At 38.3% G+C, this 14,199-nt stretch overlaps 2 protein-coding genes across 4 annotated transcripts in view; both read left to right on the top strand.

The window, feature by feature from the left end:
* The window catches only part of LEF1 (lymphoid enhancer binding factor 1), a 118,034-nt gene that overhangs the window by 28,904 nt on the left and 74,931 nt on the right, over positions 1-14,199 (top strand). The gene's annotated exons all lie outside the window — the stretch shown is intronic.
* On the top strand, positions 8,974-9,300 carry LOC116630212 (40S ribosomal protein S29-like). The gene has a single exon (XM_032400974.1). It carries the CDS (start codon positions 9,003-9,005, stop codon positions 9,171-9,173), a length of 171 nt encoding a protein of 56 aa, XP_032256865.1. The 5' UTR covers positions 8,974-9,002; the 3' UTR covers positions 9,174-9,300.

Genomic DNA, 14,199 nt, shown 5'->3' with positions numbered 1-14,199 from the left:
CCTTATTTTCCTCACTGATCGTGTACCTGAGCTTCTGTCAAGGGAGGCCGGCTCGACATCCATCTCCCTAACCACGGTGGAGCCCAGTCTGCCCCTTGCTAGGTAATCAGTTTCCAGATTTGAAGGGAGAAAGGGCAGTTAGCTTGGCATTGTAGAACCGGATACCCTGCTATTTAAAGAAACTTGTTTTATGTATAAATTATAGTTAATCATTTGAGTAAAACCATCATAGCTTTCATTTGCATAGTTGAGATGACTCACTGTTTTGAAAATTAAATAAACTCAAATGGAAAACAACCACACACTGCGGGTTGCAACTTTTATTTCCTAGCAGAGAGTTAATGAGCAGAAAGATGGCAGAGCCATTTCCACACATCTAAGGCTAAATTTTTTTTTTGAACTATTAATGAATGTACTTTATTATAAACATTGAAGTTTAGAGTATGTGCTGTAGGCCTTGAGAGAAGTGGGATGAAGATTCTTTCTAGTTTCTTGTAATTAAGCAATGATAGAAAATCACTATCTGTATTTTTAGGCCTTTGTCCTCCAACTCTCCTTCAGGCTGGGTTCAGCTAGCATTTCCACTCCAGTCTCTCTTTACCATTTCCTATCTTTAATCCCTTCTTGTCATCCTTCCAGGCTACTTAGAGGATGTAGTTAGAAGTGGCTTCATGTTTACATCCGAGGAAGGAAAGAAGGCAGGGGAGGAAAATGGGGCAAGGTGGTGAATCCCACACAGAGGTACCATGCCCCAGCAAGCTCCGGTCTGGCCTGCATGGAAGAACCTTTGAATTCCTGGCATCCCAGCCCTACCTTCTGAACTTTTTCACTCTCATACAGCCAGCAGCAGCTGCGAGGACTTGGTTGGGAAGTGGGGTGGCCAGGGTGGTGGGGGGGGGGCAGCCGCCATAATCTCCAGCAGTAATATCCTTAACCACCCCAAATAAACACCTATGCTAAGTAAAACATTCTTCAGGATAGAACCTCTAATCTCTTCTTCCAACCAGATTGCTCTTCCTAAACCCCTTTTACACAGAAATGTATACGCTAGGTAAACTGTCAGTCATATTCACACGTGTCTGGATACCTGTCTATATGTGATGCAGCGTCCCCAGCTCATGAATCTGATTGCCTGTACTTGAATCCTAGCTCCACCACTTAATGGCTGTGGGGCCTTAAGCACATTACTTAAGTATTCTAATCCTCCTTTCCTTATCTGTATAAAGAGAGTAATAGTAGCCACCGATGGGCTCTGTGTAAAGGCAATGCCAATGCAAAGCATACTCGACATTTAGGTGCTAATAAATGTTAGCTGTTATTGTTGCTAGAAAAAAGTCTGTTCTGCACTAAATTAAAACATTATTTGCATTTTCTTACTAACTTTTGAGATGTACTGTCTTACCTATTTATGCACTTTTGATATTTCCATTTCTTCATGTCCCGTTCCCAGAGTAGAGCCCAGGCTCTGGAGGGAAATGTTGAGTCTGGCCTGTTTTATCTAAGCCTGAGTTTCTATTGAAGATGCAGAAATTGGAGGTTTTGGTGTGGTGGTCTTAAGGGCTGCATAATCATGGGAGGAAATCTATGGTTAATAATTCCTTAAACTCTAGGTTTCAGTAATTTGGAATTTAGGGAAAAAATAATTCATATTTTTCTAGCCTTTTTAATATACTAAAGGAAAAAGCTTATCTCTTTCAAAGGAAGAAAATTTTTAAATTTCATGAGTGGCATATCATATTTAGTTGGATATATTCTGTAGGACAATATTAAGTTCTTATTATAGAGTATGTGTATATGTAATTCACTCGCATTTGGAATGATAAAAAGGAAAGCAATATTTCAAATATTTGAATCAAAATATGCGTTAAGGATCTAAAATTTACACTATTCAGGGATACACAGCAGGATTCAGGTTACTAGGTTGTTAGAGTCTTTCAGGATCAAAGCAGACTCTGGGCAGTGTAGTAAGTGACTAGTACCTGTCCTCCCTACATTTAGACTTCCTCCCTTGCCCACCAGCACACCCACCTCATGCCATCAGACAGGCCATGCTGCTTTACATTTCTCTCCTCAGGTGCTCGAGGGCAGTTTTATCACATGCAAACTCTAAGTTGAAAATCTGAGTAGTATCGGGAAGATAACTTTATGTCGTATAAAATACTACTTGGCCCTTCTGTTGTAATAGGAAATCTCTAACTTTGAGATGCTTTGTGTTGTTTTTGTAAAAATATGCTAAAAAAACTTATTTAATTTGCCCCTTTTTGTACTGTTTGAAGAATACTTATTTAGGGGAGGGACACCAAAATATATTTTAATTAGTATTAATTAAGGTTAATTTAAAAGTATTTAAGATGAAAACACTGAAATTTTGACAAGCCAAAAGAAAGTTAGTCTGAGTTAAATAGCTTTTTCCTTAGCAGAAATGATCAGATAACTTTTTCAGATTTTTTCCAGTTTTATTGAGGTAGAATTGACAAATAAAAATTATATATATTGAAGGCGTACAATGTGATATTTTGATCAACCTTTTAGAACTTTAAAGAAACACACAGCTCTTATTGGGGGCTATTTAATTTTCAGTTATTACATATCTCTGGATAGATAACTTCATAAAAATTATTGGATGGTATCTCTCATTTTACTCTTGGCTATTTGGAATTAGAATGTTATTTCAAAATCTTGCAGACATAGCAAATAATCACAAACATTTATGCTTTTGAAAGAAAAAATACAAATCTTATTGGAGAGCACATGACTATAAATGATTTTCAGGCATGATTAAATATACTTCATAAAACATGTAAATCATAACTCTAACTCTGCAGGTATGAGTCCTAAAAGGCACACTTCTGGCATTCCGTCCTTCATGCATTGCTGAGGTCTTGAGATTTGTGTGGAGTATCCAAACCTAGAATGTTACTAGGTAACATAAGCATCTAAAGGTTAAAAACGAAAACAGGTGTACCTGGCTGGCTCAGTAGCTAGAGCATGTGACGCCTGATCTTGGGGTTGTGAGTTTGAGCGCCACGCTGGGTGTAGAGTTGGGTGTAGAGATTACATAAAAATAAAATCTTTAAAAATAAATCAATAAAGCTTATAAAAGCAAAACCAAAAAAAAAAAAAAAAAAAGGAAATTCAAGGAGATGTATTTCATTAGAAGTATTTGAACTGGCAGTTTAGTTTAACATGTTTCCATAAAGATTAATCCTTTGATTTTAGAATACTTGGTTGAATAGCCAGTGTAACTGAAGTATTGAAGGCTTAGGGGGGAATATATATAGTAGAAAGACAAAGCAGAAATGGTAGAAAGATACAAATTTTATAAAAGGCTAAACTAACATCATATGGAAATTTTGAAGAGTTCTTCATAGAATTTGTAGTACTTATGCATCTTAGAAAAGATGAACTATGCTGTATAATTTTTAAGTTTTTAATAAAATCCTCTGGAAATTATTTTGCATTTCAGTTCGGAGGGGTTTTTTTCCCCTCCTCTTGTCTACCATGTTTTGTCTTTCTTCCTGAATTTTAACCTCTGAAAGATTTAATTAAGTCTTTTTGCCTCAGATCCTCACTTTCCTATGAGCGGTTGCCCTGCTTCTAGGTAAAATGAGGCCAGTTTTTGTTCAGCTTGCCTGTTTGATAATTTTGTGACTAGTTTTCTTTATGGATGGGTAAAGAAGAAGTCAGCCTAAGGAATTTTAAAGGATGTATTTAATCACACATACTGTTTTGATGTACATTTGGGGGTGGGAGGTGGCTTGTGATGAAGCCAAAAAGAAGAGATTCCTTGGAGCCAGCCCATGGGGTGAGTGGGAGGAGGGCAGAAGGAATTGCAGGCTCCAAGCTGGGTTAGCCCCTGAAGGATTCAGAGTGGATAATTACCTACACTGTAGGGCTTGAGGAGGGCTACAAGTCAGTGCTTGCCTAAAAATCTCTCCCCTGCTGGCAGTCCATTGAAGTGTCACTCAGCCGGCCTACTTGTTCCCAACTCCCTCTGTTAGAGGTTTTCTACAGACAAAGCAGGGGCGTTGTTGCCTACAGGCCCCTGTTTAAGGCCTGTAACCTAGACACTGGGAAGGGGAGAGGCTCTGGAGGGGGGCCAGCCTAACTTTCTGGCTGGTAGACACAGCATTGTAGCGCTCCCCAGGTGAGGCCAACCTTCTGCAGGAGTAACTCCCTCACTTCTCACTCTCCCACCATCCTCCACCCCTAATGGCAGGGACACCATCACTGAAAATAAATGGAATCACTCTTTCATATGTATTTGAGACTACTGGGGTCTCCTTCGTCCCACCCCTTTTCACTGTCCCAGGCGACCCAAACATACCTCATTCTTCAGGCCTCTGGTTTTGGATGTTTTGCCCTTCTGATCCCCCTATTACATGTTCTGCTTTGATGCCGTTAAAGCCTTGAGGTTTGAACCACTTGGCACTTCGCATTGGGTTTGACCACTACAGCATAGGGATGATCTGTGTGGCATCTTTCATCCTGGACATTAGAGTCCTGTTAATGTAGCCACAGGTTTTAGAGTTATAATCACCTCTTGACACCTGGACTCAAAGTTAATTTGGGGCAACTGAAACTTCCGTCTTCTTCCAACATGTTGGTGTATGAACGTGTCAACTTGCAAAGTTTTACATTAAATCTCCTCAATGTCACTTGAACATTTTTAGCCATTTTGGATCCAATGATCTCATCTTTTTTTTTTTTTTTTTTTTTTAAGATTTTATTTATTTGTCAGAGAGAGAGAGCACAAACAGGGAGCAGCAGGCAGAGGGAGAGGCAGACTCCCCGCTGAGCAAGGAGCCTGATGTGGGGCTCGATCCCAGGACCCCAAGATCATGACCTGAGCCAAAGGCAGATGCTTAACCAACTGAGCCACCCAGGCACCCCAGATTCCATCTTTTTTATTCTTCCCATTTTCTTGTCCTATTGGAATATGCAAGGCAGGCATCTTCATCCTCTCTAAAGTCACCGATTAAAATGTATGTAGAGGCAGGGCTAAGAACAGACTTACTGAGGGTTCATCATCAGTACCCTTTGGGTATTTTGGAAGTATCTTGTTTAGACTTGGAATCTTGGTTTTATTATTGGCTTGCTGTATGACCTTGAGTGATTCAACTTCTCAAGGTGTTAATTCCTTCATATATAAAATGATGATACCTCCTACTTCCCAGAGCATTGTAAGGATTGGAGATCAGGTATGTAAATCCTCAAAAATAGTGCCCAACACATAAGTTGTGATCAACAAATATAAGTTCTCCTCTTTGCTTTGGAATCACAGACGTAAAATTTAATTCTTCATCCCTATGTCTTGAATTAATTGAATCCTCTCGCCCATCAGCTTCACAGTCTTCTAAGATTGAGTGCCCCTTCTTTTGACTGCCCCTCCTGTGGTCTCCATGACTGCGCATTTGAACTTTAAAGAAAGAAAGAAGACTGCTTTGGGTTGATTTTTTCCCCTAGTCCTCTCTCATTACACTGAATTAATTTATCAGTTGATAATTTAGAAGATGGTGACATGGAGGAGGAGGAGGTGGGTGAGGGGAATGGGATAGTGGTCTTCAGATCACTGAAGGACTACTAGTGTGGAAGAAGAAGTAGACGTACTTTGTGTAATCACAAAGAGAACAAAATTATACAGGTCCACAACCCTTTATTCATAGAGTTGGAATGGAAAAATATCTGAAAATTGAGGCTTTTGATAAATTTGGTGGCAAAATCTGACGCTAATGTGAAGTTATTTATAGTCTTTAATCCACTAACCATGCATATTCTTGTGCCTCACTAAAAAAAATGAAAATGTGTTTGATTACGGAGTATTGCCCTGGACCCACTGAAGGAAATATGTAATATACAATGTGTGTCCTATATTACTTTTCTACTTCTGAAAAATTAAGTTATAAAATATATGGCCCCAAGAGATTGTGGGCCTCTACCAGTGGGTAGATAGAAGTCTTGGAAAGACAAATACCAGCCTAGTTTAAGGAAGACTTTCTCACATATGGATGATAAAGTGAAATTATTTTTCACCATGATGACATCTCAAACACAGATCACTTCTGGTGGGAATGGGGAGGTGCTATGCTACTATCTCTTAAGGGTGTTGTCAAAGGAGTTTATTGAATAGAAGACTGGACCTCTAAAGCCTCTTTCAATTCTACATCAACTCTACCTTTGTTAACTTAAAAGACACAGTTGAGGGGCGCCTGGCTGGCTTAGTCAGAAGAGCGTGCGACTCTTGATCTCGGGGTTGTGAGTTTGAGCTCCCTGCTGGGTGTAGAGATTACTAAAGAAGATAAACTTTAAAAAGAAGGCACAGTTGATTTAGCCTTAGGAGGATGAGTTCCAACAGAGGTTTCTCTGGGAGAATGAGCCCACAGCCCCAGCTCATTCTGCGAATTAGGATGTCAACTAATGGGGTGCCATGCCAAGAGTGCAGGCACTGATGACAGAGGAGACTGTAATTGCTTTACATTTATTACTTACGTTTCATGATTACATAGAGTGCTATAGTCATTGTAAGGTTTAAATTCTAAATAAAAGTTGTATGATAAACTTCTTTTTCATGAGGTTGAGCTAACCCAGAGGTTTTCAGAGTGTGATCCCTGGAACAGCAGCATCAGCATCACTTGAGAACTTTTTAGAAATGTTAAAATTTCTACTCCCATCCCAGATCTACTGAGAACTCTGTACATGAGGTCCAGAAACCTGTTTTTATTAAGCGCTCCAGGTGATTCAGATGCATGCTAATCAGTAAACATTATTGAGTACTTTTCATGAAGAAAGCACCTGGAGGAGCCCATGGTGCTTGCACTCTAGGCCTCAAAGTATGGTTGATAGACAGATCCAGGTTACTCTATGCCAAGGTGCTATTTTAGAAGGGCTGTAAATGAAACTCAAAATGCAGAAGAATAGGGGAGGAGGAAAAGGATTCTAACTGGGACAATGAGAAAATCTCATTGGGAAGAGTGTGCTTTAAGACATGTATAAGACTTTTGGGGCTACAGAATGGGATAGCATTCCTGGCTCAGGGGAAAGAACTGTTAACCCTCCCCATTGAGTAACTCGTTTGTCTCTAGAATGTCACTGGAAATACAGCACCAACAAAGAAGAATTACGACAATACTATAAGCCAGACTACTGGATTACATTTTTCACATACTTTGGATATCAAATAAATTCTCTTTGGACCCAAGTGCCTTATCTTATCCTTGTTAAATTTCATCTTGCTTGAATAGGCACATCAGTCTAGTCCTATAATGGTTTGGATTCCTGAATCTGTCAACCCCATTACCTAATTAAATCATCCAAGTCATCAATAAAAACTTTAAACTTGCATTTGAAATTTCCCTCCTGTTTGATGTAAATCCTAACACCATTTCAGTGCACTTTCTGAACTAGAAAGAAAGAATCCTGATTTCTTGTGTGGTTTGTAAAAAAAAAAAAAGTCTCACTCTGTCATCATACCGTATACAACACACCCCTTTATTTTTTACTGGGAACTTTTTACATTTTAAGCTTTTTATAAGTATGCCTTTATATGATAAACTGCACAGGGCAGGATTTGTCTGATCTTTAGCCTGTCAGAAATTTTAAAATTGTATTTATGTTCCCAAAGAACCCATCCATAATTTTGACTAGTAGCATATATTGGCTTTTGCCAGAATACCACCCAAAACAAAGGGTCAGTCTTCAACAATCTCCTTTTTAGACCACTTAGGCAATTTGTGGAGATGGACTTTGATGCTGTTGCTTGAGAAATCAGTGTTTCCAACTGTCTTTCGACCAAAATTATGTCTAATGATATATGGAAGTCTATTTTTGTGATAGCCTCATGCATAATTGTGTAGGCATTGCCTAGGGACTTTTGAATGGTTTAAATTAGGGAAGACGATCCCTATATAGCACCCACCACCATGTAATACTTTAATATTGTGTAAGATTAAAAAAATGAATATTTTCTTTTCTTCACTGGGGACAAGGCTAAGTTCCAGGAAGCAACTTGGGAATGGTGAGGAAGGGAACATGTTATTTTTACTTCATAGAAAATTAACTGGAAAGCCTTTTGATGAACTGTAAAGAGTTAATATAATCCTAGGCTGACAGCATAGCATTATAGGACTGTCGAGTAACATAAAAGAGTATTCTTTGCCTTTAAGGATCTCATCAACATTATCCAGATAGATAGTTATCTGTCAAGCTCTTAATGACTTCATTTAAAGAGAATCATATAAGCAGTCTTAATAATTGGTTCTGGTCACCTGTGTTTCAGGCTGTCCTTCCTCTTTTCTTAACCTGAATTCCAGCTGTGCTCTAAAAATCCTTGTGTGAAGGGAAAGATTTGAAGGACTATTTCAATTCATCCTTAAACTCAAAGGGAAGTCTGCGAAGTACTGTTTTTCTGTAAATGAGCATTGGGACTGATGATGTTATGGAAGAAAGAAATGGAAAATGGGATGACTGTTGAATAAATTGGTGACTCCTCACTCTGGAAATAGCATTACCTCCCATAACATTGGCTTACGTGAACCATATTTCTTTCCTAAATAGATGCTATTTATTACTGGTACTTCAGACAGGCTAAAGAAAATTATTCACAATGAATACACAGTGTTGACTCCTAGGGTTATACCCTAGTAAGTGCCCAATATTGATAATCACGTTTTTGTGCCTTGGATTTGCAACTAGCTTTTACTAACATAAAATTAAGTGTATTTCTTTCTTTCTTTTTTTTTAAGATTTTTTAATTTTTATTTATTTGACAGAGAGAGACACGGCGAGAGAGGGAACACAAGCAGGGGGAGTGGGAGAGGGAGAAGCAGGCTTCCCGCAGAGCAGGGAGCCCGATGCGGGGCTCGATCCCAGGACCCTGGGATCATGACCTGAGCCGAAGGCAGGACACTTAACAACGGAGCTACCCAGGCGCCCCATGTATATTTCTAACTTTATTTAAGAATTAGAATACCAACCTTTTGTCTCGTTGCATCCGAGAGAGCAAGATGGGTCACCAGCAGCTGTACTGGAGCCATCCGAGGAAATTTGGCCAGGGTTCTCGTTCTTGCCGCGTCTGCTCAAGCCGGCACGGTCTCATCCGGAAATACGGCCTCAACATGTGCCGCCAATGTTTCCGTCAGTACGCGAAAGATATAGGCTTCATTAAGTTGGATTAAGTGAACTTCCTTGAATTGGTCATCCAAGATAACCTACCTTAACTGCAGATATCCAAGATACCTACTTTAATGCCAACTCATTGTACATAAAATAAAAATACTTCAATTATGAGTGCTTTAATGTGAATGGAATGGTCAGTTGATTATAGGAATCTCCTTTTTAAAATGTACTATTTTCTCAACAGTTCATCTTCAACATATGTGGCTTAATTTCCTTCAGTTATATAAAAGTACTCATGCTGAACTCTGAAAAAAAAAAAAAAAAGAATTAGAATACCAAGATATGTCCTGAATTAATTGGGAATATTTTGTTGTTGGATAGATTTATGGAGAATGAGGAGAAAAGCCATACATAGTTTTGTTGTTTGTTTTTTAGGTGGAACACCCAGGGCAGCGTTTGTTGTATATCTGGAATTTCCTCAGAATCTAGAAAAATGCTGTTTTACTTGGATTGTTCTCTCTCCTTCTGCCTCTCTATTATTCATGAACGACCATGTTTTACAGAACAGAGCATTCAGAATTCATGCAATCCATACATGGTTTGAGCTTCTAACTACTCCTTACCAAAAAAGTTATGATTCTGAGGCTTAGAGAAACTATGATTCAGAGATACTTTTTTCCTCCAAAAATTATATAATTTTCTTTGGAATTCTAGTGCTCTTAGAATGTTAGAGGCATTTTAATTGACCACTGGTCCTTGGGAATGGAAAGGGTTTGTATGTTTCTGTGTCTTTCTAGTGAGCTGGTTGGCTAATCTAAACAATTTGGAATTGACCAGAGTTCCATATAATCAGCAAGACTCTGATGTGGCCAGAATCCTATAAAGGTGTTCAGGAGACTTGGTTTTCTGTATTCCCTTCTTCTTCCCTTAGGAGTAGCAGGTTTGGTAATGTCAGGAATTAGAGAAAGAGCAGAAACAGAAGAAATGTCCTGATTCCCTTTTGAGAGGTTGGGGGAGGAGGGAGTGGTGAAGATGGAATCCAGTGGTGAAGATTGGAATCCAGGTTTTACCTGGCCTTATTTTCCAAAATGAAAGTGTTGTGTATGATTTAATAGTTTTGGAAGTGCTCACTTATTTTTATCTGTGACAATATTTATGTGACTGCTACAAACAACCTTTATTTATTTATTTTTTTAAAAGATTTTATTTATTTATTTGACAGAGAGAGAGATAGCGAGAGCAGGAACACAAGCAGGGGGAGTGGGAGAGGGAGAAGCAGGCTTCCTGCCGAGCAGGGAGCCCGATGTGGGACTCGATCCCAGGACCCTGGGATCGTGACCTGAGCTGAAGGCAGACGCTTAGCGACTGAGCCACCCAGGCGCCCACTACAAACAACCTTTAATGATAGGCATTTTTATGGATTCTTTTCCTCTTTTTATTTTTAATATGTATTAAAGCAACAACAAAGAAATAAATGAGCTAAGTTATACACAGCCTACCACCCTAATAAATAACTCTTTCCATTATTCATGATCTTTTCTAGTCCTTGCCCATACACATACATATCTTATATTTTTGTAATCTCATCTGTTTAGATATTTATAAGTATAGGTGCTCTGTCTTAACTGTATATTTATTTTCTATTGAAAGTGAACATACCTCATAATTTATAAAAGGACTTCTTTAGAGTCAGCTTTAAAATAAATAATATCTTTCCAGGGGCGCCTCAGTGGCTCAGTCGTTAAGCATCTGCCTTCGGCTCAGGTCATGATCCCAGGGTCCTGGGAAGCCTGCTTCTCCCTCTCCCACTCCCCCTGCTTGTGTTCCCTCTCTCGCTGTCTCTCTCTCTCTCTGTCAAATAAATAAATAAATAAATCTTAAAAAAAAAAAAAATAAGTAATATCTTTCCAAAGGGTAAAAAAAGTCTAGCTCTGCTTTCAGTCATCAGTTTATCCTTTAAAAAAAACCCTCTTTTTTTTAATCCTTCCTTGATTTTCTAACAGTGACTGATCTCCTGCCAAGCTTTTATGGATACAGTTTTTTAAACGACAACTAAATAGTTTTGCTTATATTGTAAACATTGCTATTTAGAGGTCCTGCTCCAGTTTTGTTCAGCTTTTTATTGTTTTTCTTGAACCTCTAACTTGTCTTTGGAAAGCAAGACTGCAGGTCTTTGTGAAGGTCCTGACTGCTGGACTCTGTCTCCATTAGTAAAAGCTGCTTTGTGGGAACTCCACACAGGTGAATACTCTCACTTTTGTAATATGGTTTGCATATGTATTGATTTTTGAAAGGAGTACTCCCTCCTGAGAATGGTACATAATTCATTTTCTGTCCCCCCCCCCCCCCCCGCCCCGGCAGTCATATATTATGAGAATATTCTTTGCATGTCTTACATTAGCAAACCTCCAATGACTGGAGAGTTAGAGAAATAAGGTTTGTGGGATTGAAATGTCCAACACAGACCCCACAGAGAAGATTCAGGGCTGTGGTGGAAGGCTCCAGAAAAAAGAGACAAAAGGACAGACACCCAGTCTTTGACCTGGTTCTCTTTGACTGACTCAAAACACTTGAAACCTTAAATTCTGTTTCCTACCAGGCAGCCTTTACTATCTTATACAAGTTATACTCCCTACATCCGTAAGTTCTCTGTGACTTGCTTTTTCCCACTATTTATATTACTAAAATCTCTGGTTCCTTATAGTGGCAGAGTGCTATAATTTTCTATTCAAATAGGTGAGATGTGCTGCAAGACCAGTTGGGGAGACTACCTGTAGTCCCACTGAGGTGGCTTGACAGGTGGTTTTCAAATACATGGAAAAAAAGAGAACAAAAAATTTGTGACAACAAATTAGTAATTATAAATAATTTCTTATCATTAGTGAACTCCTGACCTTGCTTCTTTCTAGCCACCATTCCCTTTTGCTCTGCAGTCTGCCTCTCTCTGGAGGATCACATAAGATTTAGCTTCAGCGATTTATATAGCAGTCTTCAAGTGGTCAACATTTGCTTAGGAACACAGCTTTATAAGTGAAATAAGTAATTTTTAGATATCTTCCATTTCTTTAATAGTCGCTCAAATTTAGAGGGATTTGAAATAACATAAGGATATCCCAAAAAATTGATTTGTCAGGTGGGTGGTCCCAGGTGTAGTTGTGAGCCTATCCCTGGTTTCAGTGTGGTGTTCTGGACTCTGGGCCTTTTCTTGTGGTATTCTTTTTGTCAAAATATTCCCCCCACATGGAAAACTTCTACTGGGCCACTGACCCAACTTATTGTGTCACCTCCCCCAAAAAGCCCTCTTTGAGCCCTAGTTGACCTTAATTCCTCTTGAAGTATTTTTCTCATGCCTCAGTTAATAGCATTTTCTACATTGTGTTAAAAGTTACTAATTTACATCTCATCCTCCTCATTAGACTGTGCACAGGTTCTTCAGGACTGGGGCCACTTTTATATGAGTAGCCTCTAAAATAGGGCCCCCTAATAAATCAGTGAATAATGGAGTAAATAAATGGCACTTTCTACCTCTTTTTTTTTTTTTTAAGGTTAAAAAAATCAGGAGATAAGTATGTTAAGAAACTATTAAAATGCAGTCATGATTATCCATTTGTGATTTATCTTAAGTTTGATCTTTTTATCCACTTTGCTTCATCCCTATCAGATCTTTATGTACATACCAAAAGGTACAGGAAGGTCAAATTCAAACTAATCGGTTTAAATCCTGGTTAGGAACTTAGATGAAAAATATTGACTGGGGAAATTGACATAATTGACTAAAATAACTTCTGAACACTCACTAAAAATATTCGTGATATCTGGGTTTTTTTATTGTCAGAATTCTAGAATTCTTAGTGGAAATGAGAGAGTTTCAGAACATAGTTAAGACCAGTGGACTCTGAATAGGACCATTTCTTGAAACGAACAACAAAAACTACCCCATTCCAGTAAGGTTGCTTCATGTCCATCTAAGAAGTTAAACATTCAAAATTGTAGATTATGGGTAGTGTTGTGGGTTTTGGTGGTAAAAATAAATTGTCAGTGTTCACACTGTTACAATTAGTAACTTTTTGAACTTACAGTTTTAAATAATACAACATAATACATTTAGGCTCATCTCACACATGAATCACAATGGATTTGACCAACCTTTATGAATTACATTAAATTGAAGTCTGGTAAGTCATGGCCTCTCTTCTCTGGTGGTAAGACTGCACATTCACACTTCTGCACCTAAACCATCTGTTGTGGGTCAGTTGTTTCCAAAATTTGACTATTTTCTAAACTCGTATGCTTAAAAAAAAGAGTCTAAACAAATGATTTTTTGGAAAATCTTAAAGTTGCAGAATCCCACTAATACCATATGAATTATCAATAGTATCTGCATATCTGCTGAACTTCCACAAATTTTCACTAGTTTATCAAGTAAATTCTAAGACTAAACATTTTACCTGTAACAGTGGGAGATTTAAAAATGATAATGTATGGAGGGACATATTTAAAAGCACTGGAGTCTTACCATTATAAGTAATATTGGCCTGATAATGACTGAATTATATTGAATTGATAAGTGTAATGAATACTCAGTGAACTAGCCCAGAGAAAAGTAAGTGCCAGTCTATAATGAGAAATTAAGTTAGTGTGTTAGAATTCTAAGTTGGGAGGAACTAAATTCTATATGAATAGCCTTTCGGTAAAGAATTCATTTCAGATTTAACAAGTAAAAATTAATGTTTACCACAGTTAGTACAGTAATGCTACATTAAAGCATATGGAAAAATCTGGTGAGACCTAAAAAGGTATCACCTAGAAAGGTAAAAAACCTAGGTTTTAATCCTAGGTCCAAGTTAGACTCTGGACTCTAGATGAGCCCACAGATAAAAGAATGTGGAAATCCAAAAAGGATCGGAACTCTGAAAATGTTTTAATAACTTTTTTGATAGCCAAACCTGAACAAAATTGATGTGAGACTTTTTATAGCCTTTATCTACCCACTCAGTATGACTCTTGCTGAGTTTTGCTGAAGAAAAATGTTCATGTATCTGGTTAAAGACTGCTGCCCCAGACTCTGCTGGGGGGTGTTACGTA

This window comes from Phoca vitulina, unplaced genomic scaffold, assembly GCF_004348235.1.
Source record: "Phoca vitulina isolate PV1807 unplaced genomic scaffold, GSC_HSeal_1.0 scaffold3, whole genome shotgun sequence".
Lineage (NCBI taxonomy): Eukaryota > Metazoa > Chordata > Mammalia > Carnivora > Phocidae > Phoca > Phoca vitulina.
This window is presented reverse-complemented; position numbering and strand designations above follow the sequence as displayed.